This window comes from Aspergillus welwitschiae (assembly GCF_003344945.1).
Source record: "Aspergillus welwitschiae strain CBS 139.54b unplaced genomic scaffold BDQ94scaffold_5, whole genome shotgun sequence".
Taxonomy (NCBI): domain Eukaryota; kingdom Fungi; phylum Ascomycota; class Eurotiomycetes; order Eurotiales; family Aspergillaceae; genus Aspergillus; species Aspergillus welwitschiae.
The window spans coordinates 64,867-85,515 of NW_020798699.1; the positions used below are offsets into that span (position 1 = coordinate 64,867).

At 52.0% G+C, this 20,649-nt stretch overlaps 9 protein-coding genes across 9 annotated transcripts; 4 read left to right on the forward strand and 5 right to left on the reverse strand.

Moving 5' to 3' along the window:
- Window positions 1–180: 180 nt before the first annotated feature.
- On the forward strand, window positions 181–2,338 carry BDQ94DRAFT_166935 (uncharacterized protein; the record flags this gene model as incomplete). The annotated part of the gene is made up of 12 exons (XM_026770680.1): window positions 181–227; window positions 305–421; window positions 490–585; window positions 646–779; window positions 850–931; window positions 991–1,239; window positions 1,309–1,390; window positions 1,442–1,502; window positions 1,565–1,653; window positions 1,717–1,800; window positions 1,869–1,935; window positions 2,025–2,338. The coding sequence occupies 12 exons, from the start codon at window positions 181–183 to the stop codon at window positions 2,336–2,338; spliced, it is 1,422 nt and encodes a 473-aa protein (XP_026629861.1).
- A 598-nt stretch (window positions 2,339–2,936) lies between these two features.
- Window positions 2,937–5,475, reverse strand: xlnD (beta-xylosidase XylA; the record flags this gene model as incomplete). Its single annotated transcript, XM_026774508.1, has 1 exon — window positions 2,937–5,475. One exon carries the CDS (start codon window positions 5,473–5,475, stop codon window positions 3,061–3,063), a length of 2,415 nt encoding a protein of 804 aa, XP_026629862.1. The 3' UTR covers window positions 2,937–3,060.
- Window positions 5,476–5,679: 204 nt separating this feature from the next.
- Window positions 5,680–8,253, reverse strand: BDQ94DRAFT_183843 (MmgE/PrpD family protein; the record flags this gene model as incomplete). The annotated part of the gene is made up of 5 exons (XM_026774509.1): window positions 5,680–7,024; window positions 7,102–7,351; window positions 7,571–7,629; window positions 7,817–7,884; window positions 8,250–8,253. The coding sequence occupies 5 exons, from the start codon at window positions 8,251–8,253 to the stop codon at window positions 5,816–5,818; spliced, it is 1,590 nt and encodes a 529-aa protein (XP_026629863.1). The 3' UTR covers window positions 5,680–5,815.
- Window positions 8,254–8,550: 297 nt separating this feature from the next.
- BDQ94DRAFT_136968 (citrate synthase-domain-containing protein) lies at window positions 8,551–10,662 on the reverse strand. Its single transcript, XM_026764972.1, has 5 exons — window positions 10,050–10,662; window positions 9,800–9,997; window positions 8,986–9,750; window positions 8,850–8,932; window positions 8,551–8,790 (listed from the first exon to the last, which is right to left on the reverse strand). The coding sequence occupies exons 1-5, from the start codon at window positions 10,574–10,576 to the stop codon at window positions 8,741–8,743; spliced, it is 1,623 nt and encodes a 540-aa protein (XP_026629864.1). The 5' UTR covers window positions 10,577–10,662; the 3' UTR covers window positions 8,551–8,740.
- A 115-nt stretch (window positions 10,663–10,777) lies between these two features.
- BDQ94DRAFT_183846 (2-methylcitrate dehydratase) lies at window positions 10,778–12,394 on the forward strand (the record flags this gene model as incomplete). Its single annotated transcript, XM_026774510.1, has 2 exons — window positions 10,778–11,114; window positions 11,186–12,394. The coding sequence occupies 2 exons, from the start codon at window positions 10,778–10,780 to the stop codon at window positions 12,274–12,276; spliced, it is 1,428 nt and encodes a 475-aa protein (XP_026629865.1). The 3' UTR covers window positions 12,277–12,394.
- Window positions 12,395–13,273: 879 nt separating this feature from the next.
- On the forward strand, window positions 13,274–13,556 carry BDQ94DRAFT_136971 (uncharacterized protein). The gene has a single exon (XM_026764973.1). The coding sequence runs from the start codon at window positions 13,322–13,324 to the stop codon at window positions 13,481–13,483; it is 162 nt and encodes a 53-aa protein (XP_026629866.1). The 5' UTR covers window positions 13,274–13,321; the 3' UTR covers window positions 13,484–13,556.
- A 1,335-nt stretch (window positions 13,557–14,891) lies between these two features.
- Window positions 14,892–17,676, reverse strand: BDQ94DRAFT_102924 (putative ATP-dependent RNA helicase DBP6). Its single transcript, XM_026763369.1, has one exon. It carries the CDS (start codon window positions 17,604–17,606, stop codon window positions 15,021–15,023), a length of 2,586 nt encoding a protein of 861 aa, XP_026629867.1. The 5' UTR covers window positions 17,607–17,676; the 3' UTR covers window positions 14,892–15,020.
- A 191-nt stretch (window positions 17,677–17,867) lies between these two features.
- On the forward strand, window positions 17,868–19,675 carry BDQ94DRAFT_102935 (phosphatidylinositol N-acetylglucosaminyltransferase subunit A/GPI3). Its single transcript, XM_026763370.1, has 4 exons — window positions 17,868–18,060; window positions 18,119–18,153; window positions 18,202–18,590; window positions 18,642–19,675. Exons 1-4 carry the CDS (start codon window positions 18,030–18,032, stop codon window positions 19,606–19,608), a joined length of 1,422 nt encoding a protein of 473 aa, XP_026629868.1. The 5' UTR covers window positions 17,868–18,029; the 3' UTR covers window positions 19,609–19,675.
- A 146-nt stretch (window positions 19,676–19,821) lies between these two features.
- On the reverse strand, window positions 19,822–20,501 carry BDQ94DRAFT_166942 (uncharacterized protein; the record flags this gene model as incomplete). The annotated part of the gene is made up of 2 exons (XM_026770681.1): window positions 19,822–20,343; window positions 20,406–20,501. The coding sequence occupies 2 exons, from the start codon at window positions 20,499–20,501 to the stop codon at window positions 19,822–19,824; spliced, it is 618 nt and encodes a 205-aa protein (XP_026629869.1).
- Window positions 20,502–20,649: the final 148 nt, after the last annotated feature.

Consider the following 20,649-nt stretch of genomic DNA (forward strand, 5'->3'; position numbering starts at 1 on the left):
ATCTGCTTTGAATGACGCGATTTCTGGATAGAGAAGAGACTTGCTCGCACAGCCGTGGTTGAGCATATAAAAGACAGCGGAATCTGGTCGATATGTGCTTCAACTTACCAGTCACTCTCACAGTCATCTTCCACAATTCTCATACTGTACTACGTGGTTAGAGCAACCTGATAGTCCAAGATGGCCGAACTTGTTCCGTATTTCGATGGGATGCAGCAAGGGCAGGGGTATGCCCAATTCCTTTTCTCCTCTGAATTACAATTGCGGTCCCCGCTAACGCGCTGGATGATCCTCCTTCATCTAGATACAATACCTACCTTCAGCAAATTGGTCTCGCTGACGCTGTCACTGTCACCTCTGGTCCGTCAGAGTCCGAAACTTACGACCTCTTCTATTGGAGCGAAAGAATCGACGACTATACGTCCGCACACCCGGATCCTTCGTTCACAGTGTATATGCTGACTTATGTTCTGTTTACTTCTTATCCAGTAAACTTGCGCGGTCCTTGGAGATAACCGCTGGCGCTGCTATTTCAGGCTGGGGGCAGTTGTCTCAGATCGACGCTAGCTACCTTGACCGGCTAAGGTGAGTGGATCTGTCCTGTCTCCTTGTCTTGAGGGTCAAGATTGGCTAACGAATCTACAGTTTTGAAAGCAGCACGGTGACTTATCAAGTTCAGGTATCATCCAGGCAGCAAGCATCGATTGGGAATACGTATACTTTCAATCAGATCAGCACCGATACCCCGAACACCTTGTATGGAGATCGTTTCATTGCAGGTAAGATAGTACTTACAATCTATACTCTTCTGGCCATTGGTAGTAGATGCTAATATGCTCCCATGGTTAGACTTCATCCGAGGTGGTCAGTACTTTGCCCGCGTCTCCATTACCGCGGTCAACCAATCCACCAGTGAAGAGGTCAAACAGGCGTAAGTTACCACGCTGAGCCCTTCCGGCTTAAAATTCTATTGCCTAACAATGTAGCTAGAGCCGAGGTTGCTTTCTCGATGTACGGGGTCTCCGGGACCGTCACAGACGAAGTGAAAAAGGCCGTGGAGACAATCAACAGACATTCCCGTGTTACTGTCTGGATCCATACTTCTGGAGGCGGGGGTCGGGCTGGGAAAATCCATGCAGAACCTCACGACAGTGACGACTCACCACTCTTGGAGATCAAGGAAGGCGCGGATAATTTCTACCAGGAGTTGAGGGAGGGCAAGCATAGATACAGACGATTGTGAGTTCGCTTCGCTTCCTCCTTTCTCTACTCTTCTTCGGCTGGAAGAGATTTTGACGTTTGAGGTAGTGCACTCCTGTGGAAATACACCAACGTCCCGAATTTCAACAGTGCATTCACCCCTTTTGACTACACTGTCGCCAACCAGAGGGTAAGGCATCTGCTGCCAGTTTGATCACGGAATGCGACTAACAGGCGTCAGAGCTGGTACCTCTTTGAAGACTTCACACAGTACGATGCATACATTGAGCTTGTCAGGAAGAGTATGGCCTGCAGATGAATCAGCGCTTGGGGATGATCTACTAATCATACTTGGATGATCTAGTTCCAGTCCAAAAGTTCAACAACGGCAGAGAGCAACAGGCCGAGCTGTATGAGGAAGGCACGAACATACTTACATTGATCCGGTCCAAAGTGAGTCTGCACGTCCATAAAGACAATCCGAGCTATTATGAGTACTGACCGAGATAACAACAGGTCCAAGCAATCAACGAAAACCCGGAGGAAGTGAACACACCACTTTCATACCCCTACCCAACGGAGTATAAGAAAATAGTCCTAGTAAGTTAACAATAGACCGACCAGATCACTTCTGATCCCGGCTACTAATTCATCTCCGAAATGAAAAGCTGGCTATCAAAACAGTTACAATGATAGCTCAAGAAAGAACCCTCGACAACGGCAGCTTCAGTGACAGTAAGCGGCCCCAAAGCCCGCCCACCCCCTTCCCTAGCAACCAGCTTTGAGACATGGAAGAAACTAAGTTATATATATCACATCCACAGTTGCACTACCCACTCTCCTCGGAAACGCCCGAACCCTCTTCAAGTTCCAAACATACGACTTTGACACTGGGTTCGGCAATACGGTTATCTCCTTTGGAAGGAGAGACTCATCATTCATATGCCTAAGCGGCCAGCGAGTATCCGATGGCTACCAGGAAGAAAGCGTCTTCTGGGCATTTGAACTCCCGGTAGAGGAAGTTTCAGCCGATCATGTCTATGTGGGGAGAATGCAAACGAAGGACTTGCTTCTTTTGAGTCGGACGAACCCTGGTCCTAGGCCTTTGTTGACTTTCTATGCTAAGAGTAATTGGTGAAGATTTCTCTCCAGGGGACGCTGGGAACGCTATCGTTGTCCCTCTTCTTTCTGCTATGCAGTCTGTATGCATTTGAAGAATTGATGTTATTTATTTATTTTGATTTTGATTTTTGATTTGTTTTGTTTTCTTGTATTCACAGAGGTTCGTTTGAGTCGAGCTAAAGTGGAACATGAAAATCTATCTGCTGAAAAGAAGCCAGATTCAAGCTCAGACTCCAGACTCCTCGGTAAATTTAGTAAGATGATAAGGAGAAGAATGAATCTATAAGTTACTTGGCTTCTAGAATAACGGGTGGGAAATCTATCAGGGGAGAGACTAGAGGTTGATTAGTAAACTAGGTCTTAGCAGGACTCGCTCCTAATAAACTCTATATTTGCTTTCGTACTGCAGATCCGACTAAATGTGAATAGGCTGTAGATGGCCTTATTTTTTGATCAATTTCCCTTTCTTACTCTTTCTTGCTGTCTTTCTTCCAAGTGGTCATTAGAATTGCTACCTCCTGTACACCAGGGAACATTAAGTTGTGTGTGACCATCGCTACCGTTACTATAAATCAGAAATAATCACCATTTACGAATAACAGCATACTAATTGTGGACTGAAGGGTATTCTCACATGGACTAATTACTTCATAGAGCTATATACATCGTATCACCACTATGCATATTCAGTAATAGACTGGCTCTCATCCCCTAGAGCCATCAACAGAATAGGACTTTCTACTCCTTCCCCGGCCACTTCAGCACGACTTCCTCCTCACCCTCAAGAACAACCTTCACCCTAACCTTCCTCTCCAAATTCAACGCCAACTCAAACGTCCCCGGAAACAACACCCAATCACCATCTTCATTCACCCTCGCAAAGCTCCCCACCTCAACGGGGACCCTCAACTCCCTCGTCTCCCCAACCTTCACCTCCCCAAGGCGATCCCACCCGACCAGCCACTTCTTGGGATACGGCGCCGGACCGGCATCAGAGGTATTGGCGAAGACCATAGCGGTGTAATCCGATTCCAGCTTTCCAGTGTTCTTGATATTGGCAGTGAAGTTCAGCACAGGGAGCTGGGTAATTGAGGCTAGCTCTTCGTGTGTCTGGGACAGGATATCCTGGATGTTGAGTTTGACTTCCTTCGTAGTGGTGTTGCTGGAGGATTCCGCGAAGGTGGTGTAGAATAACCCGTGGCCGAACTCGTACACGGCTTCGCCGGTGTACCATTTATACGTCTGACCAGGGTTATCACCCTCAGGACGAAGGTTCATATCTGTCGCCGGGAACTCCTCCGCGTAGCTGGCAGGGTACTGCGTCGTGACTAGTCTGCCCGCGGGGTTCTTCTTCCCCGTGATGATATCCCGCAAAGCGAAGCCGCCAGATTGGCCGGGGTATCCGCCCCAGAGAAGTGCAGAAACATTGGTGTTGTTCTTGAGCGAAGAGGAATCGACCTGTCCGCCGCCCATTTGGAGGACGATGAGCGGCTTCTTTCCGGCCGCCGAGGCGAGCTTCTGAATCAAGTCCAGTTGGTTACCCGGCCACGCGATACTCTCTCGATCCAGTGCCTCCGCTTCAAGGGTATTGTCGATACCACCGGCGTAGATGATCACGTCGGCGGATTGTGCGGCGGATAAGGCGGCAGCGAAGCCCGAGGTGCTTGTGGAGGAGATACCGGTGCCCTCGGCGAAGTTGACTTTGTATCCGGCTTCTTCGAAGGCGGCGCGGGGGCTGATCATGTAGGGAGCGTTGCCGTAGTAGTTGCCCAGGAGTTGGGTGGTGGCGTTGGCCCAGGGACCGATGAGGGCGACGGTGGTGTTGGATGGTGGGTAAGCTTTCTCGGTGAGGGGAAGGACGTTGTTGGAGTTCTTGAGAAGGACAATGCCCTGCGTCGCGGCTTGGTAGGAGATGTTCCATGCGTCCGTCTCAAGGACGTCGGACCAGGAGAGGTCGCGGTAGGGGTTGTTCGCCTTTGTGGTGTTGGAGTCGAAGTATCCGGCCTGCACGAGGGTCGTGTAGAGACGAATCACACCCTGCTCAATATCATCGCGAGAGAGATCTCCCGCAGCGATGGACTCGTTCAGGTGCCATTGGTAGGTGGTACCGCAGTCGATGTCGGTGCCGGCGAGGATGGCCTCAGCGGCAGCGGCAGCCTGGGAGGAGGCATAGCCGTGGGGGTTGTAGATGTTATAGGCGGCATCGCAGTCGCTGGAGACGTATCCGTGGTCGACAAATCCGAAGGTGTCGCGGAGGAGGGTCTGGAGAAAGTAGGAGTCGGCGCAGGCAGGGACGCCGTTGACGGCGTTATAGGCGCACATGACACTCTGGACTTTGGCGTCGCGGGCGGCGACGTGGAATTGGGGCGTGTAGTATTCGGAGAGGTCTTGCTGGGTGATGTTCATGTCGTTGCCCAGGCGGGAGTGGTTGTGCCAGTTCTCGATGTCATAGCCGGCGTAGTGCTTGGCCGTGGCGGCGAGTTTGAGGTTTGACTCTGGGTCGGGACCCTGGATGCCGGTGATGTATTCGTAGGCGTAGACGGCGGCGAGAGAGACGTCCTCTCCTGGGGTTTCTTGTCCGCGACCCCAGACGGGGTGGCGGAAGGTGTTGATGTTGGGGGCGTAGACGTCGAGGCCGTAGCGGCCGGCGTTGTTGAAGGCGCGGCCTTGGGTGGAGATGATGGAGGCGATTTGGTGGATGAGGGTGCGGTTGAGGGCCGCGGTGGTCAGGATGGGCTGGGGGAATGAGGTGGCCCAATTGTAGGCTCCTGAGTCGCTGAAATTGGCACGGTCGAGGCCATGAAGCGCTTCACTCCATACTTGGTATGCAGGGAGGCCCAGTCGGGAGACACCGAGGCCGGTGTTGCCGGTGTTGGCGATCAGCTCGTCCAGGGTGAAGAGCGAGATGAGCGATGCTGCTCGGTCATAGGGGGTGGCTGTTTCATCACAGATGAGATGGCTGCGCAGCGGACCATTCTGGCAGTCGGGGAAGCTCAGTGGGATGGTTTCTATGCACAAAGGATACAAGTCCGGGTTGGCTTCGATGTTGTAGTCGACGTAGCTGGTGTTGGCCTGGGCAAGAGCTTGAGGAAGAGCCAGAGCCAGCAGAGCAGCGGCAGTGGCAGCCACGGGACGAGACATTGAGTGCGCCATGGTTGAGCCAGTCTGTGGGGGGATAGAAAGGTGGCCGGGGACTGAATCTGGGGTAGATTTTATAGCGGTTTGCGGAGATGCGGAGATGCGCCGGAGAATGACCGATTGACTTCATCGCGGGGGTTTAGCCTGAATGATTTAGCCGGCATTAGGAAGAACTTGGAATGCTTGCATTTAGCAATTAAAACAAGATAGTTAAACATTGGCATCGTTCTTCGAAGTAGAGTTTCGCTCAGGCACCGGGTAGAGTTTCGCTCAGGCACCGGGTAAATGTGCCCTTTCTATGGCGTGACATCGCTTGGGAAATATGAAGCCATCCCCGTCCAAATGGGGTAATCGTCTACTGCAGCACATTCACCGTCTCGCCCCTCAATAACTCGCCCAAAACACCAGCCACATCCTCCACCTCTTCCAAATTCAACACCACCTCCTCGATCTTCTTCTGCCTCTCTTCCGAAATTACCCCCTTCGTCACAGCCCGCCACTTCTGCAACACCTCCTCATTCGTCACCCCAGGATGGACTCCCTTCGGCGCCTTCAACAACTTCTCCACCACCTCCCCATCCTCAAACGTGATCTTGACCCTCTGCGCCCACGTATTATCCAGCTCCTTGGCCTCCCGACATTCCACCAGCCTAATCACATCCCATAACTCCTCCCGATTCAACATGCCCGGCGCAAACTGCCCGGGCACAATCTCCCCATCCAGAACCTGCAACGCCACCGCATACGGTATACTCATCTGCGCCGCCGTGGCGGTAGCTGGCTTCTCCGGTGCCCAGCCACCCTTCTTCATCGCGGCCCTCGCCATCTCCGCCTCAATCTTGACGATTTTCTTCCACTCACCCATCTTCGCAGGATACATGGCCTGCAGGTCCTTAATACAATCCACCGTACAATGCGACACCGCGCACAGCGCATGCAACTTCTGCTTGATCTTCTTGGTCTGCCACACTTCCCCTAATCCCTTGCAGACCTCCTCCGGGTAATACTTGCGCTCCGTCTCCGCCCCGTACGAAAACATCTTCAAGAACCCACCATACTCGCGATCAAAGATCTCCTTGATCCCCGTAAACCCCTGCTTCGCCAAATACGTGGCGAGTACTCCGCTCCGCGATGCAAACCCATGCTGCATGCGCTTCACCATGCTCTCAAACTGCGCCGACATGAGCCCGCAGGCCTGCGTGCACGCCATGCCCAGTGCATCTTCAATCTGCGCGGCGGGAAGATTCAGGAGCTTGGAAACGGCTGCTGCGGAGGCAGCAGGACCGAAGATGGCTCCGCAATGCCATCCAATGGTGAGCATGTGCGTTCCACCCAGGGCGTAGCCGACGCGAGGGCCAGTTTCGCAGCCAGCGACTGTGGCGGTTATGAAGTCATTCCCGCTGATAGGGCGAGTCGAGCCGCCATGCTCCTGCTCTGCAGCTGCGAGGATCGCTGGGAGGATGACGGACATGGTGTGTATGGGGGCCTCGACGTGGATGTCGTCAAGGTCGAAGCCTTGGAGGAAGGTGCTGTTAAGGAGGGCGGCGGCATTGGGGGAAAGGGTCTATCAGTCTCATTAGTTTCTTGTCCTTGACTCATATGTTTGGGCAAGGGAATTTTGATTAGACTGGAATGAAATACCTCGTTCCATCCGATTACGGTACATTTCCCCTGTCCCTCAATGGTAGTGATAGCATCATGCGCCTTGACGGACCAGGGGAGTCGTGCACCCAGTAGAGCGCAGGCTAATCCATCGAGAATGAGGTATTTGGCTCGTTCGCGAACTTCGACGGGAATGGACTCCGGAGTGAGTTCTTCCAACCAGGTGGAGAGAGTGTGGGTTATGGGAGTGCTGGTAGAATTGGCGGGGGTTGGTGTGAGAGTGGTCATTCTGGCTGGATTCTATTATGTATTAAGTGACAGGAGGGCAGGTAAATGATGAGAAATGATTGATGGAAAAAGAAACAAAGGGAAGAGTATGATGCTGCTGGGAAGAATGCTTGGCGAGGGGAAAGTGGAAGTTAGTTATAGCCTTACGGGGGATATGAATAAGATACCTAACGACGAAGAAAAAGAACGGAAGAAACAATGTACTCTGTACGTAAGGTACTTTCGGTGATTCCGATCATCTTCAATACTTCGGTTCAATTTCTGGATACTCTTTCCAAACTATTTCTTGAACTATAATCTACTATCTAGGAGTTTTCGGGCACGGAGTTTAGACGCGGCGCAGAAATTCGCGGATCGACTGTTCAGCTATCCACAATATTAACAAAGTGACATTTATACGTTTCAATTAGCAATAGTCCAATTGATATGCAAGATTGGTATTTCTTTTGTAAAACTGACTTGTCACTGTGGGTCTCTTATAGCTTGTTTCCGGCGTGTCGATCACTGCCGCCCAATTGGAACTAGTGAAGTTTACTATTATACGAGATAAGGCTACCTAAGCAGAACCACTATCGACGAGTTTAGGAATTAAATTGAAGACTACAGGCATATTTTTGGGTTATTTGGAGTTGGAAACCAAAGAAATAGTGGGATGGGTTCTGGCGGTTGTTTCTGCCCAGCAGGCATATACCGATGGTCTACATTATTCTGATGTCTATATGTTGCTTTATGGAAATATATATTGAAACTAAAGTCAAAAGGTCGGTTGTAAGAGGCTGGTGACTTGTAGTTCATGGAGAGGTGGGTTAGGCGTTTTTGGTTAAACAATTAAAGTTGACGAAGCAGAAGATGATCTAAAGAGAGATTTCCTGTATAGCCCTATAGGGCATGAAGACTACTCATTGAGACTATGAGGCTTCTACCCCTACAAAGCAACACAAGTATGACTACAAAGAGAGTACTATAGACTTGGCTTTGGCTTTGCAAAGTTTATTTCAGTGCTCTTGGGATGTCTGCTGCTGCAAGCATTGATTATAGACTACTGCTAGTCTACTATGATTCTGAATATGATTCATATGTATCGTCTTATAATTGCCAAATATGGCTATTAAGCAGCTACCTAAAACATAGAAACTACTCAAACAAATAGTATTGTTCTTTCAGGTACCACTCATCGACAGTCAATATGATGATTATCACTGCATGTATTGTTCCAAAATAAGAGTGCACCAACTGCCAGTGTATTTATGAAGAAAAGGAGCAGTCTGTTGAAAAAGTATTAACCACTAATGAGTATAGCGCAAACTATGAAGTAACCAAGACCCAGACCCGAAAACAATAGACTCCTATGATGACCCATTCTGTACAATCCCATCCCTATCCCCTATCCCTAGTTCGGCACGTACACCTGTAGTGGCCGCCACAAATCCGGTGCACGTTCTACATTCGTTAGTTTTCTCTCTTTTGGGAGAATGAGATTGAGAAAAAAGAAAACATACCAGTCTGTTCCTTCCAGTGTGCCATCACACCCGACACCCGTGCAGTCGCCGCCAGCACCGTCGCAAATTGGGAGTCAATGCCCCTGCGTCGATTAGTAGACATTCTCTAAAAAAGAAAAACTGGCGGAATACTTACAGTGCCGTGTACACGAAACTGCCGTACAAGTCCGCATTTGCTTGCAAGTTGCGCTTGACAAAGTACTCGTGTGTGCTGGCAATCCGGTCGATCTCCATGGCCACCTGGAGCACAGGGTCCATCTCGCGAATGTCACGATCCCGCGTCAGCTCGTCCAGCATCTCGCGCACGTACTTCGCCCGCGGGTCCACCTGCTTGTAGATCCGATGGCCGTACCCGGATAACCGGCACTCCTTGTTTATGACCTTCTCAATCAACTTGGGCACATTTTGCGGCCCACCAATCTCCCGCATTCCTCGGTACGCCGCGTCGATGGCACCTCCGTGCAATAGTCCGTAACCAGACATACAGCACGCGGCCATCGCCGAAAGTGGGTCTGCCAGGGAGGATGAGACGTGAAGGAAAGCTGACGTGGAGTTGGTCATCTCATGGTCCGCATACAGAGACCACGCCTTCGTCAGGATCTCCGCTGCCTTCTCCCGCGTGACGGCTGGGTTGTTATCCACATACCGGCCCATCCACAAGATGTTCTCGATGTAGCTCAGGTTCGGGTCGGCCATGCGGAGCTCCTCCCCCTTCATGTGGCAGTGGGCTATCGATCCGGCTATCGCCGTGACTGCTAATGTGCGGATGATCTGCTCATCGACCATTTCTGGGCGTCGGTTGTACAGATTGGCACCCGCATGGGCCGGAATGAGCTCGGGTTGATCTGCCAGATACCCCGTCAAGACTGCGCAGAGAATGACCATGGGAGGAGTGTTGCGTCTGCTTCAAGGTTAGCGGCATGCGTAGCGAAGAGAAGGGGCGGACTTACGGGAAAGTGGCCACAAGCTGCTTCACGTTCTCCGGCACCACCATCATCGCCTCGGCAATTCGCCGCTGGAAGCGCAGACGCTGCTCGGGTGTGGGTAGCGAGCCCCAGATGAGAAGGTGGGTAATTTCCTCGTAGCTCTTTCCAATGAGCGAGGCCAGGGGGTGGCCCCGGTACAGGATGACGCCCTCGTTGCCATTGCTACCTCAGTCAGTAAGGCAAAGATTGACCAGCGAAGAAAAGACAAGCATACATGTAGGTGATACTGGACATTTTGACGGCTGTGTTGCGGTACCCTGGGTCGATCAACCTGAGTCCATCCTCGAATTGCTGCCGCGGGCTTTTTCCTGCACGGTCAACGCAGATCTGACGGAATCCCATAGCCGGTACCGAGTTGCGCACGATGGGAATCGTATACTTCGATCCCGTCCGGTTATCCCGCACTGTCAACGTGCCTTCACGCTCTCCAGGTAGTTCCTGTTCCAGTAGGGCGTTGATGTAGTTACCCTGCAAGGGCAACAGGCTCTTGCCTGCATCGAAGAGACGGCCCAGCCAAGATGCCAGTGTGTATGCCATGTTGTAGAAGGGGATCGGATGAGTCTGCGAAGGATTGTCGCTGCTGCTGTCCTGATTCTGTTGGGCTTTGTCGGGCTCGAAAGCACATATTTGTACCTTGTCTGGCGTGGCAGCAGCCATCTGTCCGAGACCATGCAGTCTCGGACGGAATAGTTCAAAAGGACGAATGGATACGCCGAGATAGACTGTCAAGCTTTGGTCCATCGACTAGTGACAGCCCACAGAGACTATCACCGGCGATCGAAAGGCATCTGGCTGACACGGTCTGCCCGACGGAGCATAAAAGGGCGGTTCCCTTTGCGGTCTGTTTCGTTCGCCATCACTCTCGTCGCTTCCTGGGCCAATCCAAACTTTTCTTCCGAAACCTATCTACTCAAAAGCCTTTCCGTGCACACTCCGAGGACCATGTCTTCCACTTCCGATCGACAGTATGACGAAACGATAACTCGCCTAGTTGAGTATGTTTATCACTACGAAGTGACCAGCGACCTCGCTATCCTACGGGCCCGCTATGCCCTCATGGATGCTCTTGGTTGCGCGCTGGAGACTCTTCAGCAAAGCCCCGAGTGTCGCGCTCTGATCGGCCCATACACACCAGGTCTCGTCGCCCCTTATGGGTTCAAGCTGCCGGGCACCTGCCACCAACTCGATCCAGTCAAGGGTGCCTTTGATATGGCAACCTTGATTCGCTTCCTGGACCACAACGATGCATACCCTGGTGCTGAATGGGGCCACCCGTCTGGTATGCCCGTCTGCGGGATCTACGCTCCCAGAAGCTTGGTTGAATATAGGGCTAACTGATCGACAAAACAGATAACCTGGGCGCCATCCTGGCGGTCACAGATTGGCTCAGCCGTACAGGCGCCACCAGCCAGCCACTGACCGTCCGGACGGCCCTGATCGCGATGATCAAAGCCTACGAGATTCAAGGCTGCTACCAGATCCGCAATGCCTTCAACAAGGTGGGACTAGATCATACACTACTCGTGAAGATCGCCTCCACAGCTGTTGTAGCTTGGTTGATGGGTCTGACGGAGAAACAAGCCGCCGTCGCGCTCTCCCATGCGTGGGCTGATGGTCACCCTCTGCGCATTTTCCGTCAAAGTCCTAATGCGGGGCCACGCAAGGGCTGGGCCGCTGGAGATGCCGCCATGCGTGCTGTACACTTGTGCTTACTAGCTCGCGCCGGCCAGCCAGGCATTCCCAGCGCGCTAACTGAGCCGGAATGGGGGTTTCTCGCTGTCAGCTTTGGGGGCAAGGAGCTACAGCTGCCACGTCCTTTCAAGACACGGGTGATGGAGGAAGTTTTCTTCAAACTCATCACTGCAGAGGGCCACGGCATCTCCGCAGTTCAGGCGGCCATGGCGCTGGCCGAGACCATGGCCAGCAAGGGGATCGATCCCGCTACTGATATCAGTCGCATCGATATCCGCACGCATGAAGCGGCTGTACGCATCATCGACAAGCAAGGCCCGCTCACCAATGCGGCCGACCGCGATCACTGCATGCGGTACATGGTGTCGGTGGTGCTGTTGAAGAACGCGATCATCGAAGCAGAGGACTACCACGATTCGAGCGTGTGGGCCCATGATCCGCGTGTTGAGGCCCTACGCCAGCGGATCCATATGGCCGAAGACCCGCAGTTCACCTACGGCTACCACCACAAAAAGGCGGCCGCCAGCGGACTCACCGTCTTTCTGACCAACGGGGAGCAGTTAGACGAAGTAGTCGTCGAATACCCAATCGGGCATCCGATGCACGAAGATACTTTGCCTAAGGTGCGCGCCAAGTTTGAGCGAAACATGCAGGGCCTGTTCACGGCCGAGGAGACAAGCCGGGTGATCGACGCGATCCATCAGGACAAACTTCCGGTGCATCGATTGGTCGACCTGCTGGGCCGATGATCGCTACTAATCGCTAGTACGGGAACAGGTGGATTTTGGACAGGAGCTTGACGAGCTTGGCGAGTCTTCGCTGCTGGGTTTTTGGAACGATAGTGCATATAGTATCAACCCGGTCGAGAATAGACCGGTATAATCAATTTGATTAGTATAATTCAGTGATGTGATGTGCGGTGGGTGTGATCCTGCATGATAAAAGTGTGATAGCAATGCGACCCCTACAATTTGCTTCTTCAAGTACAGTCTCTGGCTGCAAATTTGTTCAAGTTCCGAAAAACGAATAGTTTGGCGTTCTCGCTATTGAGCGCCAGCTACCACCTTTAGTTTGCCCAGAATATCAATGTACTCAATATTTACCGTATTCTTCAGTGGCGTTATAACAGCCAGCGCGTCCAGGGTCTCGTCAGACACCCGGAGAATGGTTCCAAAAAGCGTAGTAGGAGGCCTGAGCCCAATAGTATAAGCCGGTACTGCCGATGAGTGCGGTATTCTCCTAAATTGTCTGGCGCTTTGGCCCTGCTTGCATAGCGACTCCTTTTCTTGTGATCCTCCTGCAGCCGACCGATCAGTGTTGTAAGCCATGGGCTTCGATAAGCTTCAAAGCGCGGATTAAACCCACGCCGAGAAATACTCCGCAGGAGGGCCTCCGAGGTAGTGAAGATGAGTAGAATCCAATAGGGCAATAGCGGGAAATTGGGGAAGGTATTGTGGGTCTCTGAAACCCATAGTCATGATGCTCCCTCTTCTAGTAGCACCTCTTCTTTGCTTTGGAATTATCCCCGATACGCGTCGTCACAAACATTTGACTTGCTGGCAATATTTTTTCCTCTCTCTTTTCTGAGAGTTATTCGAATATCCACCATGCCGTTACACTGTAGATCCGGTTCTCCTTGCAGGGAAACACATCTGACAGGTATCAGACCATTACAGATCGCGCCGACAAGGGTGCATTTCACCGCCGCAGGGGTACCATTTAGACCCTGGGCTAGGCCCCGACGCTCTCCGCAAGACAGTCGCCACCGCGCTCGAGCGCCGCCTGCTGAACTATATGCAACTTCGCTTTTGTAATATTGGGTACACTTCGAATCTCGTATTCCGTATGAGGAAGTGCTGCATACGGGCTGGCATCCTATCCAGAAATGCCAGAACTAACATGGGTTCCAGAAGATTTGGGTGTACTGTCTGTCCGATCTTCAACCACGACAATTGATCTGCAAGACCAGCTTTTGCGAATCGTTTATCCTCCTTTTCACGCTCCCGAAACACCTTCTTGTAGATGATAGCTTCACTAATAGTGCAGGCTATTGATTCTGCCACTGGCTTCCTTCTTTGGTTAAGCGTTCAAAGTGGGCGGTCACCAGCTGCTAGAGTTCTCAAATGACTACCAGAAAGCCCAGTATGGCGTTATTATTCGCGTACAATTGAGGTCGTTCATTGATCTGCAGCTCGTTTTCAAACGCGGTTTCAGCGAGCTGTTGCTGGGTCCAGGGCCTATGTACTCCGTATTGAGAAGGAGGCCGTGCGAGCGTGTAACATCCTCTGCGAGCAGAATGCCCAGGCTCCGAAAAACTTCCTTTCACGACTAGGCGAACTCACTAGCGACAGGACCGAAATTATTGACCAGCTGCTCAGTGTGATCCTTGCATGCCGTGACACCACTGCCGGTCTTCTGTCCGTTATGTTCCATGTCGTCGCTCGCCGTCTAGATGTCTAGGTCGAGGGTGCCCGCAGAAGTAGCCAACTTAGAGGGCAGGCAGTCATCTGTTTGTGACCTCCGTGGCCTGGAATATGCGTCGTAGGTGGTCAGTGAAAGTGCACTCTTCCTATCAGTCTTTCATTCCCATAATGCGACCTGTCCTGACGAAACCTGTACAGCTTTTTGTCATTACCATATTCTCAATGGTAACTTTCGCAGGGCAGTAAACGGCACCGTGCTTCCAAAAGGTGGTGGGCCAGATGGGTAAGCTCCATCTCTCGGGACGTAAAAATCACTTTCGATGTGCGTAGGCTTCATTGGAGACCGGATGGCTACAACCCGAACAAGGACCGGTTCAGACCAGGACGAAGGGAGATAGCTGCGACTTGGATGAACGTATCTGCAATTTGGATGGGGTGGGCACGTAAATCCATCGGACAACAATTTGCTTTGACACAGGTGGCCTACACCACCGTTCTGTTGGCGCAGCGGTTCAAGCGGCTCGGATGGGGATATACAAAATGACGTGAGGAGGATTTGACCATCATGTTGGCGAGTCGGTACGGACGCAGGTAGGATTTCGCTGCCTAGTAGATGTTGTAAAAGGATCAGCTGCTGTGATCAACATATGAGATAGGATTTGGTGTACTTCACGAAGAGATATATATATTGTACCAGCATACCTTTTGGCATACTAATAGTTAAGCATAGGAGATACTGAGTCAACGGTAACTGGACGGTACTACTGACTAATGATAGAAGCAAGGAACTGAGAGAAAGAGAGAAGAAGGACGGCAAGTCCAACGAAGTGGACTGCACCTGACCACACTAGGCCGAGCAAGGCACCTCAACACGAACAGTGCAATGCTTCCTGAAAGTCTAATACAGCACAAGATAGTTGGAAATCGCTATTGAGCATGATCTGCGGCGGGTTTTGATAGTTATGTATTCAGCCCGGGCCACTCTTTCAAGAGGAAAGGGTCACCAGACTGGCCTGCATGTGTTCGGGATAACTATATACACTTTGTCCGAGAACTACCTAACATCAATGTCATTGTGCGCTGAGCTTGGAGGCCTTAGTCCCACCCGTCTTCACTTCCTTCTCCAGTAGGTCCAACGCAGATGCATAGCGTGCCTTGACCTCCTTCATATTGTCCAATTTGAATTGCACCTTTCCAACCTTGGTGGACCGAGTGATCTTTCCATCCGAGCCCTTGGCGATCTGGCTTGCGAACCACTTGCCCTCTCGGTGCGCCACAAGCGTCCACGCCGATCCTTCCTGACCAGCTCGAGCTGTACGACCAACCCGGTGCACGTAGGTAGTAATGCTAGCTGGCACATCGTAGTTGACAACATGGGTTAGTGACCGTAGGTCTAGACCACGCGAGGCCCGGTCCGTTGCAATAATCACGGAGATCTTGCCCCGGCGGTAAGCTGTGAGGGTCTTGCGCGAAGCAGACGACTTGTTGGATTTGATGATCGTGCCAATGCGGTCAGAGAGGGAGGGTTCGAGGAGTGCCAACAGGCGAGCCAGTCGTGATGCGGATTCAGACGACTTCGTGAAGACCAGAACTGTGGTCTGCGAGGGCCCTTGTCGGTCCGACTTTTCGTCCTCTGATTCAGAATCGCTGTCCGACGACTCTGAATCATCGCTCGACTCGTCCTCCGAGGTATCATCGGAGTCTGAAGACGAGTCAGAACTTGTATCAGAGTCCGAATCCGACTCCGGGTCGGAATCGGAATCTTCGGAGCTAGACACGTCCGACGCGTCATCGGAATCCGATTCAGAGCTTGATTCGTCGGAATCAGAATCACCAGATTCAGAAGCGTCGTGCACAGAAGGCTTGATACTCTTAGTCTCAATCTTGATGTGGGACAGCAGAAGGCGCAGGAGGTAAAGCGGCTTCTGCGACCCATCTCCAACCGATACGGTATGCTCCTTTAGGGTAGGCGGGAGCGTAAACTGTTCCTCTGACGGTGCAACGCCACCGCTCTCATCTTCTGTTGCAGCGGCATCAGAGCCGACGACGACTAGCTTGGGGTTCGCAAGACGCAGAGAGTTAAGCTTTGTCACATCTCTAGTCATAGTGGCACTCAAAACGACTTTCCTTGGTTCCTTGCTTTGGATCGGCAAGCCAAGCCCGGACAGAAAGTTTCCACTAAACCCGAATGCATCAGGGGCTTTCCGGGCGTCCAAGGAGGTCATCACGACGTCCACCCATTCCTGGAAACTTTCATTTAGTAATCGATCTGCCTCGTCAATGACAAGCCATTCGAGATTCTTGAGAGTAAAACCCTTGGTATAGCGAAGATGGTCGACCAGACGACCGGGAGTACAGATTAAGATGTCGACATTAGGCTCTGACCGGTGAACGTAGCCTGGCAGAGACTCGCTTAGATCACCAGCGTCAGAGATGTAGTCCTGCAAATTGAAGTTCGTCCAATCATCACCTGTCAGTTGCACGTTCTGGCGAAGCTTGAATGTCGCAGGGCCATAGACCTGATCAACCCGCATCAACGACCGCTGCTCGTCTTTGATCGCAACGTTTCCAACTGCCGACGCGACGCGGAGGCCGGATCCAGCGGCACAGAGTTCACAAGCTTCTCTGGCCTGCTTCACCAGCTCTCGAGTAGGTACCACGATGAGTCCTCGTAACCGAGGCGCAGGGAGCGGCTTCAAGGCCGTGACCAATGGTAGAACGTAGGACAAAGTTTTTCCTGAACCAGTAGCGGCGGAGATGCAAAGGTCTCCTGGGTGGTTCGTAGGTCCTTGCAGGAGGAGAGGAATGACGGTTGACTGCACGGCAAATGCTTCACGATAGCCGTTGTCTTCCAGAACTCGGAGGAGGCTAGAGTCGACTCCTAAATCGGCGAATTTGCGTCGTTCCTGAGCCGATGCACGGAGGGGATTGGCCAGCCACGGCGGCAGCGAGGAGTAAGTTGGCATCTCATCCTGCTCAGGCACTGCCTCTGGTTGTGGTAACGGCTCCAGACCTTGTGCTATAACTGGCTCTGCTGTCGTTGGCTCAGTGGAATCTTCATCCTTCGTGCTTTCTCTTGTCTTTTCCAGCTCCCGTGCTTTCTTCGACCTTTCAAACTTGGACAGGATGCCGGCAAATTTGTTCTTCGTAGGTTTGTCGTCGTCATTCTCTGTCGCTGCGGGCTCAGAACTCTTTCGGCTTTTCTTCGTCCCTTTGTCTTGTTCCTCTTTAACTTCTTCAGAGTCGTCCGCATCCTTCATATCGACATCTCCCTCAACTGCATCGCTAATTGTTCCGCTTTTCCGCTTTCCATCCTTCGACTTCTTCTTTTTCTTAGTGAGGCTGTCGTCTTGGTTTGCAGTAGTCGTTTGGCCGCCGACCGGCGAGACAGCACTCTCTTTCTGGGGCGAAGTCTCTTGAACAGCACTGCGGCTTGCGGCTCCCGAGTGCTTTTTCTTCTTCCGGCTTTCTTTGACTGGGGTATCGTTGGATGGAGAACCCTGATTCTTCTTGGATTTCTTGGTCGGGGTGGGTGTGGATATAGCGGTGGCGGAGCCATCAAGATCTCTCTTTCTTTTTTGAGACTTCTTGGCGCTCGACGGAGTTCCTGAGCTTATGCGGGCAGGATCGTGAGATGCAGAGCGATCACCGGCCATGATCGCGGCGGTAGCGCAGGGTCAGCGCGAGGTTGACAAGGGAAAGGGGGACTGTAGCGCTGGGTCGGTGTTGCCAGAGCAGCTCCGAAGATTAAACATCAATATTTCTTTTCCAGCGGGGAATCTTTTCCCGGCAGAACCTCCCCACCGCCCCCACTGCCGCCCGGGTCTGGACCAATCCGGGCTTCATCGCGTCTATCCATCGCCGCAGCTTCGATCGACGGCCATCTGCTCATCCCCCTGACGCTGGTCTGGTCCGAACATGGATATGCTGGAAACAGCCCCCTCATGGCTATTGTTGAAGGCGTCATTTGGGTAGCTTAGCGTCTACCGACTGTCACTATGACATACAACATTGCGTGAGTGCCTGCTTGCGTTCTGAACAATCAATCAAGGTTGGCCTACTAATCAACGGCCCACAGTATGGTCAGTGACTTTTTCTTTCCCCAACCAGGTCAGTCGTTCTGTCTCATTCTCTTGTCTCTCCGACGACCAGCTACTGATGGTCCCAGGCGGAATTGAAAGTCACATCTATCAGCTATCGACCGTAAGATTGCTAGACCTCTCGCTCGAGCCAACGCTTATCGCTCTATAGAAGCTTATCGATCGCGGCCATAAAGTCATCATCATCACCCATGCCTACAAGGGACGCACTGGCGTTCGCTATCTCACCAATGGGCTCAAAGTTTACCATGTCCCCTTCTTCGTGATCTACCGGGAGTCGACCATGCCGACGGTCTTCTCATTCTTCCCTATCTTTCGAAACATAGTGATTCGTGAGCAAATTCAAATTGTACATGGCCATGCAAGTTTGAGCAGCTTTTGTCACGAAGCTATTCTTCATGCCCGGACAATGGGCCTCCGTACGGTTTTCACCGACCATTCGCTGTTTGGATTCGCAGATGCAGCATCAATTCTTACCAATAAGCTGCTCAAGTTCATTTTGAGCGACGTAGACCATGTTATTTGTGTCAGCCATACATGGTACGTCAACTACATGGATTATACTGAAAGCATACTAACTTTAAGGGCTAGCAAAGAGAACACGGTGCTTCGAGCCTCGCTAGACCCGTTGATGGTCTCTGTTATTCCCAATGCGGTGGTTGCAGAGAACTTCCGACCACCAGAACCACGGCCAATCGCGCGACTTATGGAGCCCAATGATATTATCACGATTGTTGTCATATCTCGTCTTTTCTACAATAAAGGAACCGATCTCCTTATTGCCGCCATTCCTCGGATCCTTGCCTCTCATCCGAATGTACGGTTCATCATTGCCGGATCAGGACCCAAGGCCATCGATCTCGAACAGATGCTAGAAAGGAATGTACTGCAGGACAAGGTCGAATTGCTTGGTTCGGTGCGGCACGAAGAGGTCCGTGACGTGATGATCCGGGGCCACATTTATTTACATCCGAGCTTGACTGAAGCGTTTGGTACTGTCCTTGTGGAAGCTGCAAGCTGTGGTCTCTACGTGGTGTGCACACGCGTCGGTGGCATTCCTGAGGTGCTTCCTCAACACATGACAACTTTTGCGAAACCGGAGGAGGACGATATCGTGCTCGCCACTGGAAAAGCCATCGCAGCATTACGTTCGAACAAAGTCCGCACGGATCGGTTCCATGACCAGGTCAAGATGATGTATTCTTGGACGGATGTAGCTGAGCGTACGGAACGTGTATACCAAGGCATCTCCGGGGACATTAGCCCCGAGGAATTTTACGGCTACTACCCCGGACAGGGATGGGAGGCCGGCCGAGATCGGGTGCGAAGCTTTGCCCTCATTGACCGTCTCAAACGATACTATGGATGCGGAGTGTGGGCAGGCAAGCTGTTTTGCCTCTGCGTGGTGATCGACTTCTTACTTTATGTGTTCTTGGAAATGTGGTTTCCCCGCGCGAATATCGACATTGCGCGCAGCTGGCCCAAGAAAATTAACCGAAAGGAAAACAAACGGCCGGGGTCTATATATAAAGGCGACCGTCTGGGATCTGCATCTTGACATGGTCCTGGCTGCACCCATATTCTCCTTTACACCATGACCACGCCACCTCTTCTCGACTTGCAATTTTGATTCGCTTATGATACAGACAGAGCACGATACCCATACCGATAGACGCAGGAATATTTTGTTCATTAATACATTGCCGTTAAAATACTTTCTTTATCTTCAAGCATGTTTGAAATCCAATCAAGGTCCAGCCTGTGGTGACGCTCAATGCTTGTGCGTGTTATCCCTCTTAGTCGAAGGCTCGTACTTCCACTCGGCGGCCGCCGTCTCTGCCGGCTCCGGCACGCGATCCTCTGCAGCCAAAGCACCCTTATCACCGCGCTGACCAGGGCGCGCCTCATCGCGCTCCAAACCACGCTGGCTCGGCATCTGTCTCTCAAATTTACTTCCGCTGCTAGCTCCAACCTGTTCCAAGCCCGCACTCTGGCCCTTGCGTCCATGCTGTTCATCATGATGAAGCTCGTTGCTAGTCTGGCCCGAACCAGGGTGGCCTAGGCCGCGGTGCACGTCCTGCGATGTAGCGCCCATCAAGGTATCGCTGGCGTTGGTCTTGACAGATTCCTTGCCATGGCTGCGCTCAACATTGGGGTTGAGTGCCTGGCTGCCCACCTCGCCAGTAGGATTAGGTTGGTAGGAGCTGCTGGCGGGCGCGGTACCAGGGGGATGACTCTCGGCGCGGAACTCGGGGACGAAGTCGCTAGGAGCGACCTTTCTTCCTGGTTGGTGCTGTTTCTGTCAGCATAACCTCATGACCAGACATCTATTTTTCTTATAAAAGGGATACATACACCGCCCTGCTCCATAGGAGCCGTAGGTTTCACCGAGGGGTGGAATTCACCCTGTTTGTTTGTAGCGACGGAGTCGGGGTTGTTGAAGTGGCTCATGGTGGATGTATATGTCCGGTTGTTATTGCCTGGTGAGAATTCGAGAGAAATTCAGTTCAAGATAATATAGCAACGTAGATTTAACACTGTTGAAATGGATACTAAATAGAACTCAAGCAGACCGTAACTGGAACGCCTATATATACAA